This window comes from Takifugu rubripes, chromosome 9, assembly GCF_901000725.2.
Source record: "Takifugu rubripes chromosome 9, fTakRub1.2, whole genome shotgun sequence".
Lineage (NCBI taxonomy): Eukaryota > Metazoa > Chordata > Actinopteri > Tetraodontiformes > Tetraodontidae > Takifugu > Takifugu rubripes.
This window is the reverse complement of record NC_042293.1, coordinates 13,217,953-13,241,691: the sequence shown is the minus strand read 5'-3', so window position 1 is coordinate 13,241,691 and position 23,739 is coordinate 13,217,953. Positions and strand designations below refer to the sequence as shown.

The 23,739-nt window shown below is 46.9% G+C and overlaps 1 protein-coding gene across 1 annotated transcript in view; it reads left to right on the top strand.

The window, feature by feature from the left end:
- LOC101074793 (reelin) overlaps positions 1-23,739 on the top strand; it is a 59,888-nt gene that overhangs the window by 20,850 nt on the left and 15,299 nt on the right. The window contains 24 exon segments of the mRNA XM_029841542.1: positions 3,752-3,890; positions 9,522-9,592; positions 14,821-14,853; positions 14,960-15,038; positions 15,108-15,204; positions 15,339-15,390; positions 16,083-16,191; positions 16,490-16,730; positions 16,836-16,981; positions 17,885-18,036; positions 18,130-18,245; positions 18,439-18,647; positions 18,736-18,864; positions 18,947-19,056; positions 19,157-19,223; positions 19,336-19,569; positions 20,024-20,185; positions 20,339-20,575; positions 20,661-20,853; positions 21,719-21,831; positions 22,677-22,814; positions 22,957-23,143; positions 23,221-23,426; positions 23,513-23,684. Coding sequence (XP_029697402.1) covers positions 3,752-3,890; positions 9,522-9,592; positions 14,821-14,853; positions 14,960-15,038; positions 15,108-15,204; positions 15,339-15,390; positions 16,083-16,191; positions 16,490-16,730; positions 16,836-16,981; positions 17,885-18,036; positions 18,130-18,245; positions 18,439-18,647; positions 18,736-18,864; positions 18,947-19,056; positions 19,157-19,223; positions 19,336-19,569; positions 20,024-20,185; positions 20,339-20,575; positions 20,661-20,853; positions 21,719-21,831; positions 22,677-22,814; positions 22,957-23,143; positions 23,221-23,426; positions 23,513-23,684 — 3,392 coding nt within the window.

The following is a 23,739-nucleotide window of genomic DNA, read 5'->3' as shown; positions in this document are numbered from 1 at the left end:
AGGAGATACAATGGAAGCCGAAATGAAAGAGCAATTGTTCTGCGATTGTATACATCTGGGCAAAGATTGGTTTGTGGCATGAATGCATAGCTGCAACGTATCATCACGCAAATGGACTCATTCATGCTGCATTCAGTGGAGAGTGTTGCCTACAAGGTGGGGGGAAAAAAGCATCAACATATAGAGTTCGTGCATCTTATATACGCTCTTCTTCATGTTCAATGGCACACAAATGCGACTCAGCAGACCTCCAGGTGTCTCCCATTCAGCGTCCGACCCTCACATTTTCCCACAGAATTTCTTACCCCCCTTTCCTGCTGGCAACTGGCTTCATTCACCACCCATATTAATGCACAGCTTCCATTTGGCAACGCCGTGGCGACCCCTGCCATCAGCGTTCTGCTGCCAAGGCATCTCCATGGCAGTGTGATTGACAGATTCCGAGCCGGACGCCCATTTCAGCCAATGACAGGCCAGAGTCTGGTTGTCATGTGTCGCAATGGCTCGCTTAGCGTGATGTTGGAATGGGTGAATACAGTGCATGCACGTGCACAGACACACACAGAGAGCCATGGATCATTTAGCAGCACAAAGCATTTGGGCTGTCACTACTGTTGTGATGTATCATTTATGTCCCCATTGTCTTGCCTTCTGTTTGGAACATGTTGACAGATGCATTATTCTGGCTTTTGACAAATTCCCATACATTCATGGGCACAGACGTAAGAACCAACATTCCAGTAGGTTTACTGTGGGTATCAAGAGTTTCCACTGGAAAATATGAGATATTAAAAAAAAAAAAAAAACCCACACAGATGGGTCACTCAGAAAAATATTTTTTGGTCTCCAAAGTCCAGACAACGCTGAAGGACAGCCATGAAATGAGTGGAAAATACAGGAATAATTTGGTACTGCCCTCTAAATGATTCTGTAATTGCACCCATCAGTTTGAAAAGTGCCTCTCGAAATTCTCCCCACTTTGCCACCCAGCCTAAAAACCATCGCTAATGCCAGTTAGAGCGACTCCCGCAGTCATACAGTGTGAAGTCGCTGCCAGGTTGAGCCAACGATTACCCATCTGCTCCATGGGGGAGAATTCTGACTCTATCTGTTTGACTGTCTGGAGCTTGTTTTTAGCTTGGCTGTGTAATGCTCGCTAGCTTTGCAACATGAGACGGAACGGAGATAAAAATACTGTCAAAGAGGACAAAAAAACGATTAAAAGGGTTCTAAAAAGACTGAGGCTGGACATAATGGGAAGATGTCGATAATGGGGGATATGAACACATAAACCTCCCAGTTTGTGTCAACCCCTGAAAAGACTGATGTCAGGCTGACATCCTCACAAGCATCCAGCACATGACCTTGCAAATCCTTACACACTCGGTTCCTGTTTCTCATGTTTCCATTTATCTTAGTGTGTGTGTGCATGTGTGTGTGCATGTGTTTGGAGGCCTTAGGTTGTATGTCTCTGTGCGTCCAGTCATTCCATGGTCATGTTAGCAGGTCATATTCACTGAGCCATTAATCACTGCTGACAGCTTATAGGTGTCAGATCTGCATATGAAAGAACTGCATGTGTGTGTGCGTGTGTGTGTGTGTGTGTGTGTGTGTGTGTGCACATTTGATTGTTAATTGTCCTTGAGACTCCCCATGGAGCAGCATTTGTTGAATTTAATGTATATTTACAGCTAATCTGTGGCACAGGGGCATCCCGGTTGGGGTTTGCTTTTGTATTTGTCTGCTTAAATATTTATATTTCTGTTTTACTGTTGTGACCTCTGAGTGGAAGGAAGCAGGAGTTTGTGTAGTCTCTTGCTTATTTTGCTGCTCCAGTCCTCAGAACGTCGCACTCTTTTCAGCCCAAGATCACTGCAGCTTGTTGCGTTACTGGAGCATTTAGGATTGAAATCCTGCTGAATAATAGTGATCTCCCCCCTCCTCTCGCTCCCTTCACACCCTGACATGAAAGAAACCAGTTTCGTTATTTGCATTTTCATGCCTGAGCGTATTTTCCAAGCGGGAATATGAATTCTGTGAGTGGTGTGAAGTCTCAGTGCTGTTGTGTCCTGGAGTGCACAAGTCACTCTTTTCATCTTCAGCCTTCTATGTATGTTTTTATCCACACTTTAAGCTCCGCCCTCCCTCCACCAGCCTCTCCAGTATGAGTTCAGTCTCCTGTTAAGACACAAACCCACCACCGTGTGGTGAAAAAGCTGATGTTTGAATTGTTCCTGTGACGGAGTGAGGTTAACGAGGGCTTCTACAAGAGATTATTCACCAGGAAACGTAGCTGTGGAAGCTACAGGATGAGCTCAAGGTGCCAGGGATTTCTGACCCTGTGGTGACCTTAAAAACCTTCCCTCCATCGGAGCTTGCATGCATTTAATTCCATGTCCACGATGATCATTCCAGAGAGAGGCTGCAGCCGACTGCTGCTAGAACAACAGTAGTATTAGTGAGCAATGACATCTGGCGTGGAGCTCCTTCACGTATCGTAAATCTGACCCACTGGGTGCGTTGCCCATTTCCCCACACATGTAATGACACGATACAGTGCTGTATGGGGAACCGTTGAATTATGTAGCCTTCAGGTTGAACTGGAGTTTAATAGAGGTTATTTACATCATGAATAAAAGCAGAACTCCGTGAATCCCACAGGTCAAATATAGTTGTTGCTCCACCAACAGCAATGCAAACTAGTTTTGGTTGCACACACACACACACACACACGCGCGCGCACACACACACACACACTCACACACACACGCACATTTGCATTAATTAGCACATTGATTTGAAGGAAACATATTAAAGCTGTGAAGCTATAAATCACAGCTGATCATTTCCAGTGATCTGACTTATGATGGAGGAGCGGGCCTTGTGTTTGCAGGTTACAGAGCAGTGGCCTGCAGCTCAGTGCACGTCATCATCCACAGATCTGCCCCCTCTGCATGGTTAAGGGGGTCTGATGCCTTCGTTTTGCATGCACTGTTGACTTTGTGTGGTATCATTTTGACGGGGGATGATATGCATACACACAAGCTTAACACAAGGCAGTTTTGTTCCAATTAATTATTAAAGTGTTCCGTACAGCTGGGAAGCATCCCGCTCTTTTCCTCTGAGATGAGGAGGGAAAGATTGTGTGACATGATGTCATTCCGTCAGTGCAATCATAGCCGGACGCAGACCTTCATTAATAAGAGCGGAGAAAATGAAAGTAGAGAAGCAGTGAAGGAAAGAGAGCAAAGGAGAGACGGAGGATGAGAAAAGGAGTGTGAAGCAGGATGTACTGGAAAAGAAAAAAGAAACCTGTGGGATGCGGGTGGAATGTTAAAAAAAAAAATCCGAGTACAATGGCGGGAGATCAAACGAGCGAGGGATGAAATAAAAAGTAAATGGGAAAAAAAGATGAAAGGAACTGAAAAGTGGTTCAGGTGTATGCATGCATGTTGAAAACTGCAGTCATCAATATTCTGCCTCCTTTTCGCTCGCGACTGTATTCACGTGATTTTTCTGCTGCCCGTTTCGGTCTCAACAGTTTTAACGAGCCGTTTTGGTCCAGATTAAAAGGAATTCCTTTGAGACGGTTGAGGACTGGTCCCCCCAAAACACTGCTGGTCAATCAGAACAGGGGAATTGTTTGTCTTTCTGAGGAATCCCAACAGAAGGGAAGGTTATTAAGAAGCCCCTGATGGACACAGGCTTCTGAATTACAGAATGTATGATGATACATCTCCTCCTCTTTCAGGTGTGATGCCAGAGCGACAGTTCAGTGGAACCCAGTTTGTCTGCAGCGTGGTTGCCTCCCACGTCAGTCACCAGCCCTCCTCCGTCTTCAGCTTCGTGTGGATCGCTCCGCCACCGGGCACCGGCTGCGTCAACTTCCTGTAAGTTGTCCTTTCTCCATCCTTAGAGACGCTCAGGTCCCCTCCTCCAACAGCGCGGCACACCTCGCTCACGTTTCACCCAAGTGAGATTAAGCTCCCAGCCTGGAGTTTCCACAAGACGAGCTTCGCTCATTTTCATTCCTCGGCTGCTTTGTCTGGTTTTACTCATATTTTTTTTCCATCTCTATCGACTGGAAACATCCTCCGACTCTCCATCCCCGCAGTTCTCCTTGCTGGTGATTTACGGCCTCGTGTTGATAATCAGTCAAAATGCAATTAGCAGCTGTTGCTGGCGGAGCAACAGAGGAGAGACGAGTGCTGTAACTCCCACGACTCTCACTTTGCCCCATTCACCCTCCCTACAACATCACGGCGCTCTTTAGAAATCTACCCAAACTCTAGCAAACTTACTTAAGTCTGTGTTTTTCAGCCGTGACAGCGTCTTCATCTTCATCTGCTTCTAATCTCTGGAAGGTCATTTCAATGACAAGCTAATGTCTTTTTTATTTCTTTTTTTTATCACCAGTCGTCCACAAAAGACGCAGTGAAACATGCACATCGGTGCTTTCAAAGTACAACTACATTAAAAATTAAATTAAACACTTTGGCAGTGTCCGCCACAAACCCCTCAGTTCCTGGAGGGACGCTCTGGACCGTCTGACGGAGACTTTTATGGACAGCCTGACAGAAACGGATTCAGTTGGGGAATTTGCTGAAGTGGAGCTGCCATTTAGACAGTATCCACTGAGCCAAACAGATTTACCGGCTTTTTTTCTTTGCCAGCAAACACATTTACCATGGAGTGTGTGTCGGCTTATAAGGATTTTGTGTTTCCTCAACATTTTCTGTGTGTGTGTGTGTGTGTGTGTGTGTGTGTGTGTGTGTGTGTGTGTGTGTGTTTGCATGAGCGTAAACCTCAGCAGTGTGCCAGTAATAACAATGGGGCTGGCGGGGGGCCACGCCTATATGAAAACTGGGGGCCTCTGTGGCTGACCTTATCAAAGTCAGACAGTCACAGTCCAGCTGGCTGGAGATTACTGCTCACACACACACACACACACACACGCGCGCGGAGCTCATTTTGTCACAATTAATGCCTCCAGAAAATTCCCTTTAAAATGGAAGTAAATGTGAGCAAGCAGGGATTTTTCCTTACTGCGCATCATGTAAATAATGCATTGTCATGCTCCCCCCTCCCCGTACCCTGATTGATACAAGGGCCATTTTTGCAGGCGGCGCCCATGAGCATTTAAATTAAAGGCGCAGACATCTCATGTCCTTCGGAGAGTTGATGCTGCTGTACCGCTGCATCAATACGGGGCCTGCGAGCAGTTTTATGGGCAATATTGTGGGGGTGTTTCTGGTAACAGATCACTGGCAGTGGTGTGATGGACTGCAGTTATGTGGGGATCCAGAAGAACTCATTTCCCGGGTGGCTGTAAATCGCCACCTGAGAAGAAGGGAAGGTCTCGGAAGAGGGAAGGATGCAGAGAAGGACTGAGAAGGCTTATATCATTGTGTAAATGGGTATATTAATATGCAATAAATATAACCCCCAGACCTATGATACACTCATCTGTTTTACTTTGGACCTACCTCGGTTGATCTAAAGTGGCTGTCGGCAGCAGGCCCGCGCTAACGATTTAAGCTTTAATGACAACAAAAACACAGATGTGCCCCACTTCTATTTCCTGGTTGAGACAGAACGGGCAACGCCGCCACGTAATGGGCCGAATGCTCCGCTGCACTTAACAGAGGTGAGGATGGTTAAAAGGCTCCTCTGGTGAATTTAAAGATGCACTGGGGTGTCTCTTCTATTCTTTGCCTTTATTCCGCTTCACTTACAGCCTCAAGGCTGTCGTGCACACGCGCCTGTGCATGTGAATTCCTTGCGATGTGCAATTGCAGCTGTCTTCGTTTTAAAACGCGTCGGTTCGGAACTATTGGTTGTGGCTGCTGGAGTTGTGTGCAACATGTTTCTCTTGTCTCCCTGTGGGATCCTGGCAGTTTAATTACTTCCCAAAGTGGTTGTGTGAGGAGATGTAAAGGACCTCTAAAGCTCTAATGGCTCACAGTCCTTTGTGTGTGTGATGTTCCACATCTTTGGTTGATGGATGCCACTGTAGGTCAATCAGGAGCCGAGCAATTAAAGACCATGTTTCTGCGCTCTCATGCTCGAGTTCCCGACAAACCGACTGTGTTTATTTCCTGTCATCATTGACCACTCAAATCTCTTTATGTGACAAGTCTGAATTCCCATGTCTGCTCACATTCATATGCTGATGGCAGAGATCATCTCAGCATTCAGGCACTTGTCTAAAATACTAAAATATCGCCTTTCAGGACAGCACAACTTGTTCGCAGCTGGGGATGGAACCAACAACCACGCGGCAGCCTCACACATTTGATAATCTCCCTGCTGATTTTAGGGGTGCTGTTTAAATTGTGCATTGACCTTTTAAATTCATGACACTCATGTGTCAGAGGACAAAGGTCGAAGGTCAGGCGCCGGAGGGACAGTTTGAGCAATCTCACCGAATCTCATTTCTCCCATTATCGGTCCCTGATATTGATTTTCTCCTCTTCCAGTCAATCTTTAAGTTGGTTTTAACATAAAATCACCTCCTAATGATCTCCCTCCTCCCTAAAGCTCCTTATTAGCCCGTGACTGTGTGACTAGTTCCTTCAAGGTGTCGGTCCACTGAGAAACAAAAACATAATCGGGGCTTCATTTAAATATCCAACAATAATCCAAAATTTCATACAGTTTATTACAGAATCTCACCTATAAATCAGATTTCATGTTTATGCATTTAACCTTTCTGTGTGTGTTAATTTTACATTAATTCACCCTTAAGGTGGACCCATTTCCATTGAGCTGTTTAGCCTAAAGGTCTCTGCATCAACAATCTGATTTCCCAAGGGACAGGCCGTGACCCCTGTAATCACACCTGTGTACACAGACACACGTGCACACACATGCCCACACAGAAAAATGAATATTACACTTCAGACATCTGATCAATAAAGCCACAAATCGTCCACATCACGTCTGTTCTGCTCCAGCATCGCTCCCTCCCATCAGGAGGTCAGTGTCCCAGCCGGTGGGACACTGACCTCCTTATCAATTCTGGATGAAATAGAGCGTGCAGATTGAGAAAAAGGGGTAGAACGCAATTTCAGAAGCAGCAGAACGAACCGTGCTCTGGGGACGGGGGGGTTGGGGTCCACCCCAGATGTGCGTGATGTTTCTGCTAATGTGCTCTTTGACTTGTGGAGATTCATATGACTGTTGTTTGCTCTGTGTGCGCGTGGGAGATCCCTCTCCCTGTCCCAGCCTGACCCTGACTGAGGGTGGAAAAAAGTGAGTCAGGGGTGGTTGAAAGGTGCAAAGGTCAGACAATAAGAAAATCACAGCTTCAAAATATTCCCGTTTCACCCCGAACTGTTGTTCTCCCCACAATGAGCCCATTAACTACCTATTCAACCTATCAAGGTCAGTTGTTCTCCTTGTATCTTGAGCAGTAACTGTTTCTTGTTTGCACCATTAGATCTCATTGACCCAGAGCTAATAAGCAGGTAATTTGCCAAACAACTCCCAAATCCCTCCTCTGCGGGGCTTCATTAAATTTGCATCTTCTCCGGCAGCCTTTTTTTAAAAGCGCGTATTTAATTAAGGAGCAGAGGGAGCGCAAAGGAAGTAATGCGATTCCGCAAAAGCAGTCAGACCTTGTCCAGACTAACTGTCCATTCTTTTTAGCCTCTTTTTTTTAGGCTATCTTTTTTTTTCATGGCATCATCATCACAGCTGGTCCTCAATATAGAACCTCAATCGGCCAATTAGGGAGCAACGTTGGTCCAAATGTGTCAAATCAGTGAGGGCACCTGGAACCACTCAGACTGTTACTCCTCATATTAATCTGGATTACGATCAGACCTGATGACCCGGGACGGAATGGTCTCTTTATAATTGGGATCTAAGGACACAACAGTGGCAGAATGACCAAACACAGTAAAGTGTTTTTGTTAAAAGTGGATCTTTGTGTGGTCTGTGTTCACTGAATTTTGCTGTTTTTGAGATTGCTGTTGCTTTATGTCAATGCATATGGTGTTAGGTTATGTCTGTGTGTGTGTGTCCGTGTGTGTGTGTGTGTGTGTGTGCGTGTGTGTGGTTAGCGTGGAGCTGTCAAGCTGGCTCCTGGGGGACACTTATGGCCGACAGCAACATGTAATCTAACATGGAGGACATGCTTGGTAATTACCCACTCGAGGCTCTTATGGGAGCCTTTTGAGTGACAGCTTGTCCATCTGCATACGTGTTAAAGCTCATATGTGGCTCAGAGCGAGGGCGTGTTGAGAGGGAGATCTCTGCATTTGAAAGACAGGACCATCCAACACCCCTCTCCGTTTCCTCTGGACCAAATCTGCCACGTATCCCCTCCAATCCTCCTCCATTTCTGCGCATCGCTCACTCCAGCCCCCTCGTGTTAGGCTGCTTTTTCATTCTTTTCCGTCTCTCAGATTGCTGCCAGTTGACTAATGAGAAGGGAGAGGATGACACTCCGTCTCACAAGATGAATGATCCCCAGTTGGAGTCAGAGGAGGGCAAAGACGAGGGGGAAAAAACCCACCGAGGCCCTTAATTGCTCCCCTCCCTGCAAGAAAGTCAAATTGATGTTTAGATGTTCGACTAATGTTTTGTGTTTACGAGTGCTGTTCTGCGCGTGCGTCTTAGACACGCACGCACACACACACACACACGCTGGAGTGTGACAGGAGGACAGACACCAACGTGGCGCTGCGCTGATCACACGCTCCCGACTGCGGACTAAATGCCCTCTTGTGGTTTTAATGATATGACAAGTTATTGAGTCACAGACATCAAAGCTTCACAGACTTCAACCGAAATGTTCGACGCGCTAAAATGCAGATGAGAGATACTTACTTTGTCCTCATGTTTGATGCCTGAAATTAAAAGTTCTGAGTCATATCTTCCCCCCTCCCTGCCAGAGATGTGTTCAGTGAGTGTAAATGATGTGTGTGCGGTCAGATGTGCTCCTCGGCGGAACTGCCCCCCCCCCCCCCCCCCCCCCATCCCCGTCCCCTGGCAGTTAGAGAAAGCCGCGGAGTGAACTTGAGCCGAGGCCGCGTTCGGTAAATATTTAAGGGCCTTGTTCCTACATCCCCACCCTGCTGTTCGTTACGCGCCATCTTTTATTCATAAATACCAAACTCAAATTAGTTTTCGCCCAATTCTGAAATATGAGTGTAATTAAGAATGTTGTCTTGGTAGTTCTGCGCGGGCACAAGAGCTCTTTACTAATTAATGACGGACCAATTCATTATTCATGGGCTGAGATGAACGAGTAAATGCCTTGGCACCCATAAACGGGCTGGGTCTGCGTGTCGGGCTGGGATGGGGTTCGGTAGGTAATTTGGGGTTATTCTAAGGCTCTTCAGCTAGTAAGTTGGATCTTACTTTTCCAGCTGTCCTGCAGACTTCTGCAAAGCGAAGATTTTGATTGCATTGTTCGATTACATTAAAATGGGATGGATAAAGAGCCCTGTCTTTATGTTCCACATATGTTGAGAGCAGGGCTGTTAACCTTCTCCTCTCTGTCTCTGTTTTAGAGCCACGGCTACGTATCGAGGACAAATCATTTTTAAGGATACTCTGGCCCAACAGCTCTGCGAGCAGGGAGGTGAGTGACGGTCCCGGGGAGAACACAGATATCACCCTTCATATCTCACCTTTAGTGTACCAGCAGGCTAATATATACATTTATAGGGGTAACCGCTGTGGGTGTTTCATGTTTATCGATGCACATACCTTCCCTGCTCCTCACTTCTCATTACTGTCCAGCCCGAGTGTGGGATGTCAGTACAGATAAAACAATGCCGATGATGTGCTGCTCCGTAGTGACGGCTGCCGCGCAGCAATTTCATGATTTCTTTTACCGCCTAATGATGAAGCAGAGCCAGGGAAGCCTGCGTGTCCCATACTGCCAGCTTAATTCCAGCTTATGCTAAACTCAGCTTTCTCCCCCAGACTCCCTGTCAGAGACTTACGCCACTGTCTGTGACAGCCTTAAGTACTTATTGATGGAGAGCGCCGTCCCACTCTGCATGCTTATTGCATGTACAATAATTGCTTGTTTACAATAAGATATCTTCCTCGCTCACTTAGAAACACCACTTTGTTAATACTAATAATAATGCAGCTTTATTTATTAAACAAGACGACCTCTGTTGCTGAGGACAAGCTATGACAAGTGGCCACCGGCAACATGCTGGGGACATGATGGTGACTGTAGCCAAGCTAGGAAATGTTAGAGACTGTCCTCTAATTCCTAGATAGGTCTTTTAGGAATGTAGGACCTTTGAATAGCTAATGTAGGAAGTCTTCCCTCTGGAAAAACAACCTATTTGCAGCTACTTATACAGTCGTACTGGTTGGAGGGCACGCTGAAAAGTTCTCAACTTTATGGCTCCATGCCCATTTGGAACTAAGCCCTCAGTCAGGCCTGGAAGAGTGACAGAGTGAGAACTGAAGGCTCTTCTCCTCAGTCTCCTTGCCTGAGAGCTCAACCTCTCACCACCAGTGACACACTGCCCCAGTCTCATCCCTCTGCAGATGAAATGTCTGCAGCCAACGACAGTCGTTTACGTGTTTAGAGCCAAGGCCCTGCAGTGGCACATTAATAGACAATTAATCACAGCAGACAAGCTGCAGAGCTGAGATTTAAACCTTGCGTGGCCTTGGAGTGGGGATGCTGCAGAGAAGGAAACCTCTAAAAAATATAGATCTGCAGAGAACATTCAAAAGCTGTAAATGAGGAGAGGTCCAATTGGAGATGAGGAGAAGGGGGCTCTTTCTAACTAACAGAGAAGACATTTGACAAAAGAGCAGGGAAGAGTGGTAGCACGAGAGAGAGGAACCTGAAGGTCAAAGCACACAGATGATTCTGGTGTTTAGTGGACGTGATTAAACCCCATTAACAAGAAAAGGAGGGGTGAAAGGATGCGAGTGGGCGGCTGACCTTGTTGTAGGCTAGCTCCTTTACTGGCCAATAACTCAGCGCTCTTTCTGTTGCTGAACGATCCGCCCGCAAATCTGAATTACAAATGAGAAAAGAACGCGCTCGAGGCAACAGAAGGCGAACAGACACAGAGGAGGAAGCGAGACGAGGAAACACAAAAGGAAAGCGGGCCAAAGTGAAATGAGTTTCTTCATTTCGCTGACGTAAATGACCAGTCGCTTCATCTCACTTGTTCTGTTAGCAACTTCAGAAGAATGACGTCGTGAAGTTAAAATGACCTTCCTCTGTGGCTTTATAAAGAAAAAGCAACAATTTATTGACTTTTTCACCTCAGGAATGGAAGATCAGGCTATTCTGAGTAAAATTAGCTGAGATCAATTCATAAATATTCACGGTAAAATAAAGGTAGAGGGCCAGTTTAAATACTTAAAAGTTGAGCTTTGAAGCTTGCAGAAGGGAGAGATATCTAAAGCAGGGTTATGATCCATAGAGAAGCAGACGGCTGCTTAAATAAGATGGCAATCAGAGGTAATCATCCAGGACTTTAATAGCAAGTGTACATATTAGCCAGAACTGGAGCAAGAACAAGAAGGTAAGTGTGGAGTGTGAATTAAAGCTTGGTGTGATTAAAACGAAGCCGTAAAAAGGCACAAGAGAATTTGAAAGAACAAAACAAAGTGTGGAAGACATTATTTTAATTTGGAACATCAGACACTGAACTTTAGTTCAAGAAGTCAGAGGAGAACTTAGAACTTAGAACTAGATTTCTTGAAATGGATGAACCAAAAGGACATGAGACATGAACCTGGACGGTCAGAGGGCAAATCCCACCAGGCCTCAGCAAACCTGCTCCATCCAAACGCATCAATTCCTCAGACGGCTGTTTTGGAGCTACCCGTACCCGTCCCAGTTTTGAAGTGCTTCGGAGATATGAACCGACAGCAAGAGGATGAAACACAAGTGAATTTTGGCTATCGAGCGCTCATAAAAAGACTTATCAAGCCCAGATGAGAGCATTCAGCGCAGTGGGAGGGGGGCGGCGAGGACTGTTGACTTGTGTTGCAGGCTGTCCATCAGCTCTATCCCCTGTCAGCAGGGCTAGTAGTCCCTGAATCCTCTCCAGGATTGCTGGGCCCTCTCATTTCCAGTCAGGGGATAAATCAGGTCTTTATGGGCCTGGTCGAGCGCACTGCAGCCCAGACGGATTATTAAAGGGACAAATAACTCAAAGAGGCCACAGCTCCCCGAGGTACGTCTGATCACAGCACAACAGCACAGGGATAGGTGGCCTCCACTCTTCCATGTCCTCAGCACCCACCCACCCACCCGGTCCGTCTGCCAGCCTGCGTGTTTGGCTGAGCACCGGCTCGACCGCCGTCCCTCATTGTTCACTTGCACGGAAACCTTGAGACCTCGCTGTCTAGCCTCCTCCACCCATCCTTGCTGCTGTATTTGTTCTCTTTCCTATCTTATTTTATTATATCATTACAGATGCTCTTCTTGTCGCTGCACTTTTTGTAGCTGTAGAATCAGCCCAGGGTCTGCTGCTTGGAACAAGAATATGCTCTACATTATAATTCCTTCCTGTTTCAGTCAGTTGCACCTTGATTATTGTCATAAATGAAGCCCGAAATTAAAGTTTCTTGGCTCCAGGTTCACTCTGGTCATGGTAAAAGCAGAACAATTGAATCCTGCATCCGTGCAAGGGTAGTTGCTGCTGCGAGTCCACCACAGGACCTTAACTTCAAACACGGAGAGGGTGTGAGTCAGACGAAGGCGAGAAACGAGAGTAGAACAAGGGAGATTGTGAGAAACTGGTGCAGTTTACAGGGTGTGGAGAAAAGAGGAGGAAGAGGAGATTAAGGCTGCGAGATGAAGAGTGTGTGTGTGTGTGTGTGTGTGGCGGGGGGGGGGGGGGGGGGGGGGGGGGGGGGGGGGGGGGGGGGGGGGTTGATTTAACATGACTTGTGGCCTCAGTTCTTTGTGGCAAGATGTTTGAGTCTCCAAAGGCTTACGCTCATTTAGTCCCCAGCAGCTTGTCAGCAATCAGGCTACATTAGCTCTGGTGGTGTTTATTGAGAATTTCTTCCTTTTTGTTATTGTTTGTGTGTGCGTGTGTGTGTGTGTGTGTGTGAGAGAGAGAGAGAGAGAGAGAGAGAGAGAGAGAGAGGGAGAGAGAGAGAATAAGCCCTGGCCATGGAGATACAGGCATTAGTGGAGATGAGCTGCAAGTAGAGGAGGCAGTAATTGAAGTCTTTAAGAAAGTGAGAGGGGATTAATCGGAGTGAAATGAGCACCACTGTCTGCTCCCAATGTTCAGAGGTTTAGGCAGGGGGAGACGGAAAGAGCGTGCATGGAGGTTTGTGCACGGAGGAGGGATCCTCATAGAAGACAAGTAGGAGAGGTGTTTGAAAAGTGCGATGAAGCACGGCATGGAAAACTGTAAATGAGGCTTTTTGGAGAAGTTTGAAGGGATAATCCAACAAAAAAGGAGCTTCTCTTTCAAGCCAAATGCCTTGCTTAGAAAGCACAAGAGAAATTTGGAAGCTTGTTCTGCTATGGAGAGAGCGGAATACTGACGGAGCGTTTATCATTATGTCAGTTTGAGAAGTGGATTACAGGTTTTAACACATCCTCTGTTCATGCTCAGTATGGAAAACTGAATACACGACTACCCAATTTATTAGCCCTACAATATAATGAGCATGTTTATGAAACATATAGAGTCAGGTTACAAATGTTGGGATTATCTCAACATGTTTGTGTGAATCACTAGACGTCGGGGGATTAGAGTTCCAGACTAAGAAGGCCTTTTATCTGCTGTTTGTGGGCTTCATTGCTGAGCCTCGTCTCAGGCCATGGAGCTGATTGTCGGAGCCCACTGAAGCAGCAGCAACAGTCGCTGCCACTGAACTGGCTGCAAAGTGGGAATGAGAGTGCAACGGCAGTCTGTGAATAGCAAATCCATTTCTGAGAGGCTAGATTTTGGATCCTATGGAGAGAAATTAGGACAGCCTGCGCTCAGAGAACAGATACTGGCGGAGCCATTAAACCATGCAGATCTCGCTCCTCTTTTAATTCAGCTTCTCTTGTTTATGAGTGGGTTCAGACGCAAGACAGCCTATTTTAGGACTTTTCCACCTGTGCAAAGTCCAGAATTAAACTTTAAAAAGAACCCCGACTGTTATCTGAGTGTGTTTTATCAGGTGGTTTGGCTCATCCTGGCTGGAGAATAATGTGGCAGCTAATCCGTCTCTTCAGCCTGGGAGTCTTTAAAAACCCAGAGCAGAGTAAAGAAGATAAAACGGACTCAGTTTACTACCGCTGCACCAATTAAAAGTGAGCGATCATGAAAGAGACTGAAGATTAAATTCTTTTATGACTAAAATGGTGACGTTACCTAAACATGGCTTTATGCAGTATAATGGTCAAATCCCTGCTGTGCATTTACAAGTGGCCTCGGTAGAAACACACGTGATTGAGTAAGTTCTGAACGCCGACCACATTCACCTCCCTCCCGCTCTGAGCGTGCACGTCCTCTGGGATTGATGGCTGCGCACGTTTGCAGTGGATACAGACTACAACACTCGCCTCTCTGGGGAGATGGCGGTTAATTGACGTTGACCCTTTAATCGCGGCTACCTGGCCGTTCATTGCTACATGGAATTAAAATTGGCAGCCAGCAAGAGACTGCAGACAGGCCGAGGCAGGCCGGGCCGGGCCGAGCCGGGCCGGGACACAGAGAAAGTTTGTCTCACTCAGATTTGTTTGAAGTAAACTTATGATTCTCTGCACAGAGAAACTTCAGAGCTAAAAACCTGCCTTTTCTTTTCCTCCTGTATTCAAAAGTATCCGCTCTCACTAACTTGCTCTGCTCCTCTGTCATTCAGCTCCAACTGAGTCCCCCCTGAGACCAAACCTTGGTAAGTCTGCATGTTGTTGGTGGGGGTGGGGGGGCGCATTGTTCTCACAAAGATCATGGTAAACAGGAAAAAGCAGACTGAGCAGGTGTTCTGTGTGCTTGTTTAGTGGAGCTCCACGCCAAACACGCCGTGCTGCGTGACGACTTTGACTCCAACCTCCTGGGAGAGCTGGACTCCGCCGTCTGGTGGGTGTCCAGGTTGTGATCGCTGCACCGTTCGGGGGTCTTTTGTAACCCGCTTCCCTCTCCTCACAGGTCAGAGTGCACAAACTGTGCAGTGGGGGAGCAGTGTGGGGTCCTGATGCACGGCCGAGCGGTGACCTTCTGTGAACCCCTTGGAGAGCGAGAGCTGGTAAAATCTATATTTGACCAGCACTTTACATCACCACTGCATTAAGACGCCACAAAGCCTGTGATGACTAGATGTTCTGTTGTTTGAGCTTCAGTTCATTTGACGTTTTGGGCGATGTTCTAACTCGTTCTCAGGTTACTGTTCCTCTCAACACGAGCACAGCCTCCATCCTGCAGTTTGCCCTCGGTGAGTTCACCCCGATTATTGTTGAAGGTTCTTTTTAGTATATTAAAAAACTCTATGACATGATGCTTGCTGCTAACCCTCTTCCCCAGCTCTCCTATCACAATAATCAATCATTCATAATATTCTTTAAAGACACCGAAAAGGCCATGGCAGAGTTTTTAGTCTTGTATTTTTTATGTCCATTACATGCATCCGGCGGTTCTCTGGGGAACCAAGAAGAGTGTGCACTCCTGTGATCTCCTGCCTCACATTCATTCCCTCCTCTTGTTCTGTGTTCTGTCATTACCTTGTTTTTATTTTCCGCTCCCCTCTGTCATCTAGTCCGAGTTTGTGACAGTCTAACAGTGCGCGTGAGGTAGTTCAAGAGCAATAAAGAGGGCACAGGTTAATGCACGGTGCTCGGGGGGGGGACGGAGACGCAGAGTGAGATGCTGACCTGGTGGTGTGGAGGGGGGGGGGGGGGGGGCGTGGGCACATGCAGGACGGTCTGCTTCCTCCATTAGCAACCTTTGATCCCCTCGACAATTTTTACTGCATCCTCTGGAACCAACATTTTAAAGGTATAAAAATAGTCCGATTCTCAGGCAAGAATGTAAGCAACAAGGTCCAGAAAGACCTGGGAGACCTCTCCTCTTCCATCCCATCCTTCACTCCTCCCAGCATAACTGAGCCTGTTATCTCTCTGTTTCCAGGTTCAGGCTCCTGTCGCTTCAGTTACTCAGACCCCAGCATCACAGTGTCGTACAGCCAATCTGCCAGCACCAACGGCTCCGATGACTGGGTCACAATGGAAAAGATCAGGTCTCTCCTCACGCAGCCCACAGTCTCTCCATCTGTTACAGACCCCACCCTCTCTTCTCACCATCCCCCTTTAGCATATATTCCTCTCCTATCTATTCCAACATAATATGAAGATCTACTGTAGTGTCTAAAATATTTAGCTGGAGTAAGTGCATGCATTTGTAGCAGCACAGACCGGTTCATAGATCAACCACTGGCCACTCAGGCTTGGCCTGAGTCACTTTCACTCCATTACTGGCGGCTGCACTACAGTATTTGTCACTCTTTGGCTTTATCACTGACATGTTGTCCCCTCCAGAGCTCCCACCAACAGCAGCACTGTCATCCACCTGCTACCGCTGCCACATCACTCCAAGGCTGATGGCGTGCGCTTCCGCTGGACTCAGGAGCCCCCCCAAGGACCAGAAGGATATGAGTCCTGCTGGGGTCTCGACAATGTGCTGCTAGTCAATGGCGCCCACAGGCCCCCGCTCCTGGAGGACAGCTTGGATCCTCCAAACACTGCTAACTGGCTGTTCTTCCCTGGAGCTACTGTCAAGGTACACAGCTTCACCAGCAGATCTTACAGATCCCCTCCAAAATGTGTCATTTTCTCTTAATCTGCATTAAAATGTTAAAGTAACACCTGTGTCTGCCCTGCCCAGCACGCCTGCCAGTCAGAGGGCAACACCCTGTATTTCCATGGCGGCGAGGGAGTCGGACAGAGTTTTGCCTCTACCAGAGACATCGACCTGCATCGTGAGGAAGGACGGAGCTACTGGGAAGAAGATTTTGAAAGCCTACCCTTAAAGTAAGTCCAGAATAAGGCAACCTTTTTTTGCAGAATTTCCTGTGTTGAATCATGTCATCAAAAATGTATCGCAGATAAACATTTAGATAGAAAAATATAGAAATGGACATTTAAAATGACAGTCTTTACAATCTTGATGCGGTAAATAATGAAGAATTTTGTTAATTGACAAGATTATTAGAGACAAAGGTCTGGACAATGCTATAAATGTCAAAACTGCTGTAAAATATTAGGAAAACAACTAAAATGAGAACAAGAGATGGAAAAATAAAGAGATATTTCAGATGGAAAGTCATCTTCAGGGCTCTTGAAGCAACTACTGGTCATCTTCCTGGACACATGATTGACAAAAGCCACAAAGAGGAGCGTGTTTCTACAGCTCCACACACACACTTTCAGGATAGCAACATTTAGGCAGCAGGTCTTTTTGTGCATGTGTGTGCTTTAGCTTCATAAAGCTACAGGTTGTCATTTAACACAGCGTCGGCGGTGACAGAGACGCATCAGCTTATTTCCTGCCTGGCAGTAAATAGAGGGGGAACACAGAGGGGAAGAAGCAACACAGGAGAGGGCTGACACACTGAGTTAACTTCTGTCAGAGCTAATGAGGAGTGTCTCTCTGCTTAACATGTGTTGTGTTTCAAAGTATTTAACAGTATATTCTGTGAATATTCAACATTTTTGCTAAGTGTCTTCAAAAATTAAAATGTTGATGATAGATTTCATAGTCTGATTGTTGAGAATATAGCACAGAATATGGAATATATCCCATAAATGTGTAATATGAGTGGGGACAGTAGCTTGAAATGTTGCAAAATAGTTAATAAATAGCAGAGTGCATGGTAATTGTCGTCATTTCTTTATCACTGTGTGCGTTTATTTTCCTGGTTTTCCCCCACACAGCTGGGACATTGAAGGCGCTGTCATCGGCAACCAGTGTGGAGAGATTGAATCAGGTTCTGCTCTCGTGTTTGAGAAGGAGGGTCGGAGGAGGGTGTGCACCCCTTATATTGACACCACGTCTTATGGAAACCTCCGCTTCTACTTTACCATGGGTACGAACATTTTACAAGGGAAAATAACCTGGAAAAAAGGTTTAACACAACATCATTTATGCTAATATAAGGTTCACTGTGTGTTGCGTTTAGGTGGGGGCGACTGTGACCCCGGAGAGTCCCATGAAAATGATGTCATTGTGTATGGAAAGTCTGAGGGACGGAGGGAACGTGTGGTCCTCGACACGCTTCCGTACTCGTCTTACAGAGTGAGACATGAAGGATATATTCAAATGAAACTATTACACCAATTAAAAAGATTAACGATAATCCTCAGGGACCAGTTTCATCTTTTGGATTTTAACTAAATGCAAATCTCTCATTGTTTGAGACATAAAAAATAAATTCTTGAATTCTAATCACTGATCTACTCACACTATCATCCATTTCTTTCTCCCTCAGACTCCAGCTTTGGTGTCTTTAGCGCTGCCCACTGACCTCCAAACACCAGTGACCAAATTCTGCCTGGAGCAGCAGTCACACGGCGGGCCGGACCGGCACGTTTGGGCCATGGACTTCATGCAGCTGCTCCCCGTTCTGCCTGGCACACACACTCACCTCGCTCAGTTTTCCATCAATCTGGGCTGTGGTTCTCACCAGCCTGCCAACAGGTGGGGCACATTTCATCCCAGTAGCGTTCAGAGGTTGGCCGTCAGCATGCTGACATTACATTTGTCTTAATCTTTTTATTTACATAAGCGTGAGTCTGGAGTTTTCTACCAACCAAGGTCGCTCTTGGTCTCTGCTCCACACCGAGTGTCTGCCAGAGCTCTGCGCTGGACCCCACCTACCTCACAGCACCGTCTACTCCTCTGACAACTACAGCGGGTATCAGAACTCTGCTCCTTTGAATAATACCTCCTGGCACGTCCCATGTAAACATCTCTGTATCCGTCACTTATATATCCAGGTGGACCAGGATCTCCATCCCTCTGCCCAACGCTGCACTGACGGATGGGACACGCTTCCGCTGGAAACAGTCGGGCACCGTAGCAGGCAGCATGTGGGCCATAGACAATGGTCAGTATTACAGTTAGTATTGCAGTGCACTACATTTCCATCCATGCACAAGGGGACATGCAAAGTTAAACTTGAGTTTTGATTCTTCTGTTTGCTTTAGTCTACATTGGTCCCGCCTGCCTTCGTTTCTGCTCTGGAAGGGGACATTGTTCCCGTACAGGCTGCAAGTGAGAATGATTGATGTTTTATTTAATTATGATAAATCAAAACACTCCGCTCATTAGGATCCCACCTTCCCTGCCTGCTGACATCTTGTTTGCTTTGTACTCACTCCATTAGATGTGACCCGGGCTTCAGTGGCCCAGCCTGTGAGCTCGCCTCCCAGACTTTCCCGGCGTTCCTGTCAGAAGGCTTCTCCAGTCCGCGCCTCTCCTCCTACCACAGCTTCTCCTCGCTCCGTGGGGCCGAGGTCAGCTTTGGCTGTGGGGTGCTGGCGAGCGGCAAGGCCTTGGTCTTCAACAGAGACAGCAGGAGACACTTGGTCACCACTCCTCTGGACAGTTCCCAGGCCAGGTAATGAGCAACCAGGTTCACCCAAAATCGCCCTGGTCCGCGACAGTCGCTTTGTCGGTAAAAAAGTGTGACCTTGCTTAACCGGGAAGCTTCGCTTTAGATTTATATCGCAGATGTTCTGGCCAGTCGGCTGTCCGCACTTCTCCTTCATCATTTTCTCTCTCCTTCTAACTCTGTTGCTGGAAGATGGATTGTGATGATGAGGAGGACTGCTGATGAGGACAGGGATAAAAAGGGGGATGAAAGTGTGGGAGAAAGATTGAAGGGAGGTGACAGAGGTAGATATGGCATTGGATCGAATTTCCTGTTGCGGATAACAGCCTCCCCCTGGCAACCGCCTGTTTTGTGGCTGATTGCTAACAGAGAGGCAACATTATGGGATGACCACACAGCGAATGGCAGAGAGCACCGGGGTCATTTTTGACAGACATGAATCTTTTCTTTCTGTCTCCAGATATCTCCAGTTTACTCTTCGCCTGGGCAGCCGGAGCACCCTGAGCTCCTGCCCTGCTCCAGACCAGCCGGGAGAAGGCGTCCTCCTGCATTACTCCTCAGACAACGGTATCACCTGGACGCTGCTGCAGCACTACGCTTACAGAGGCTTCCATGAGCCACGGTACCTACAACTGTGTGTGTGCGTGTGTGTGTGAGACAGAGACAGAGAGACGAGTGCGTCGATACACACATGCTTCCTCGCTTGGGATTTCAAATGTGCACAGTCTGTAAATGCTATATGCATATTAGTTTTCTAAGCTTTTGATCCACGCAGGATTGTGTCTGTTGAGCTCCCCGCTGGTGCTCGCAAGTTCGGCGTGCAGTTCCGCTGGTGGCAGCCGTACCACTCAGGCCGCGGTCAGGACGTGTGGGCCCTGGATGAAATCAGCATGACCTCCGTGCTTTTCAACACCATAAGTCTGGATTTCAGCAACGTGCTGGACGTCACGCAGAGTCTCGGGTTCTATCTCGGCCATGTGCAGCCGTACTGCCAGCACGACTGGACCCTCAGGTGGTGGGAATTCTGGATTCACCTCCCAGACTCAGTGTGAAAGCAGCACTTAAAGCCTTACTCACTCTCTGGTCCTGTATTCCAGTTTCTCTGGTGAGCCCAGCCCTGGCTCCATCATCCGTTATGTGGAGACCCAGTCCATGCAGATCGGCGCTTCATACAGTCTGCAGTTCTCTCTGGTCATGGGCTGCGGCCGCGAACCGTCCCCTCACATCGACACTCAGGTCCGCTTGGAATTTTCCACCAACCACGGATTAACCTGGCACCTGGTGAAAGAAGTAAGAGTCACATCTGTATTTTCTGCCCTTAAAAGCACAGACTAAACATAATGGTTTGCTATTACACCTGATCTTTGAATATCTTTTTAATAAAAGAGGAGGGAAAAAAAGCTTTGTGTATTTTAAAATACATGTATTTGAGTGGGATTATAAACTAGTAAATAAAATAGTGGTTTTAAAATTTCTCTCAAGTGGACTTTTTACATTTAAACTTTGTGGAAATCCTCCTGAGCCAGTAATTAGTACCTGATTGTGGAGACTCATTTATTCATAACACCCCCCTGTAATTGCATGTAAATAATAAGAGTCTTTGACGGTGTTAATGTCCTTTAGATGAGAACTCATCACAACTACAGTGTGTATTATTTCATCCCACTGCTATCAAAAACACAGTAACATTTCAGATAATTTCCCTGTGATCCAACAAAGATTTTCTGTGGTCGCAACAGGCTCATAAATATTCACAAGAGGCAGAAGTGCCCGCCAAGTTTTTATGACTGCCGGAATTGAATAGGGCGTAATGAGCCCGCCGTCAGTTTTTCAAATTCTCCAAAGTACACAAAAAGGCAGTCATCTGGCATGAGCAGAATGTGAGGCGCAGAAAGCAGCGTTAAGCCTCGATGCCTGTCTTCCAGCGCTCAAGGTCAGACACGCTATAATCTTTCACTTCCCTTTAGTGTATATTTATCTACTTTGGGACTGAGGCTGTCGCGTCTGCGGTACATCATGCTGTTACCAAAGAATTACCCACAATTCACAGTGATAGATGAAAAGCCTTTTAATGAGTTCTGAGTAATCAACCTTCAGCAAATGGGTGCGCTATCAAAAATGGATTACAAAGAGAGCATTTATTTCTTCTACCTAGGCCTGCCTGCCTGGCATGCCGAGCTGCTCCGAGTTTACGGCTCCCAGTGTCTACCACCCATCGGAGTTCAAAAACTGGAGACGCATCACTCTTTCCCTGCCTCAGAAGACATGGTGAGTGGACGGTCTTAGGTCCTTTATGCTTTCTATGTGGAGAACTCTAGATGGATCCTCTCTCCATGGTGCTAGAATGTACCAGCCCTTGGTACACTTCCATTTTGTGGACCGCTCGTTTGAGCTCTTCCACGAGCTCATCTGAAAAAAGGTTAGCTAACAGCTGTCACATAGTCTTTTGACAGCTTTTAGTCATAATTCATGGCGAAGAATTACAGCAGTGACAGTTTATACGTAATAAATGTACGGTTATTGGCTTTAACTATGATATATATCAGCTGGGTTAACGCCATATATGGTCCTCACTAAGTACCTCCACCTCCATACTTTCTCCATAATCCTAAATAAAGGCAATTTAATCCCCTGCAGAGGGTGATGAGAGGTCAGAGGGTCTCGGTAATAAACAATAATAAAGCATTTGTGGTCATTCCTGTGTGACCGGGAGGTCCCAAAGACCCCAACTATATAATCCTCAATATAACCGCCTATCTTTTGCTTTTACAATCGTCACTGCAGAAAATGTACTGAGCAGCACAAACGTATTGTTACAACGCGCCCCCATTCACATCTGCAGCAGGGGGGATGTGATGATATGGTTGTCCTCCAGCTGACATTCACACAGCTCCAGAACCCGCACGCTCGTTCGAAACAAACTTGACACACATGACAAAATTAATCCTTACCTGCCAGAATGTGAAATCCACAAATCTCTATCTCCATCAGAAAAGTAGATTAGGAGGTGCAACATGATGATGTGACTCACATACAGCAACTGTTGATTCCTAACAGCGGAAGAAATTGTGAATCTAGTTTAATCTTTTACTATTTTTAACTTTTCTCTTTAGGTCGAGTGCCACGCGGTTCCGATGGATCCAGAACTATTATGGAGAGCAGGACGAGTGGGCCCTGGATGACATCTACATTGGCCAACAGTGTCCCAACATGTGCCACGGACAAGGCTGGTGTGACCACGGGCACTGCAGGTTAGCTAACATACCCCATCACCCTCCGTAAACTTTTCATAGTTGACGGTCAAGGCTTCAAAGATCTTTCCAAAGATGTTTGTGGAGCTCATCTTGAAAGATTTGCCGGTTTCACCCGATCCACCTACTCCTTGTCTTGCAGATGTGATGATGGTTTCTCTGGAACAGACTGCCAGCCCTCGTCGCCCCTCTCTTCTAGTGTGCTCTCTGACTTCGAGTCCCAGGATGCACTGCTGGCTACGTGGCAGGAAGTGATCGGTGGCGAGGTAGTCACGCCTGACATGGGCTGTGGAGTGGTCTCATCTGGGTCTTCCTTGTACTTTAGCAAGGTGACTTGCTTCCATGGAAACGTCATTTTTACTGCCGTTACCTTGTAGCTAACTTTCCATGTGTGTCTTGTCATCAGGCTGGTCTGAGGCAGCTAATGAGCTGGGACCTGGACACTGAGTGGGCCGAGTTTGTGCAGTTCTACCTGAGGGTAGGCGGAGACTGGGCAGAGTGCAACCAGGCAGACAGCAGGGAGGAAGGGGTGCTGCTGCAGTACAGTAATGACGGAGGCATCAGCTGGGGTCTCATTGCTGAGATGTACTTCACTGACTTCACCAAACCTCGGTGAGAGGAAACAGAAGTCCTCCTTCTGCTGCCATGGGGTTATATTTGTGATCAGAAAATGAAGCAAGCTGTCATTTCTTCGCCAGTTTTGTCCACTATGAACTGCCTTTGGCCTCAAAGACACCCTCCACGAGGTTCCGCTGGTGGCAGCCTCTTCACTCCGGCGAGGGCTATGACCAGTGGGCAATTGATGATGTCATCATTTTGTCAGAGAGAGAGAAACACATCATCCCCATGGCCAACCCCACATTACCACAGGTCAGAAACTAGTCTCCTGCTGTCTGAGCAGCTGTTTTCCATGATGTTGTTTCTT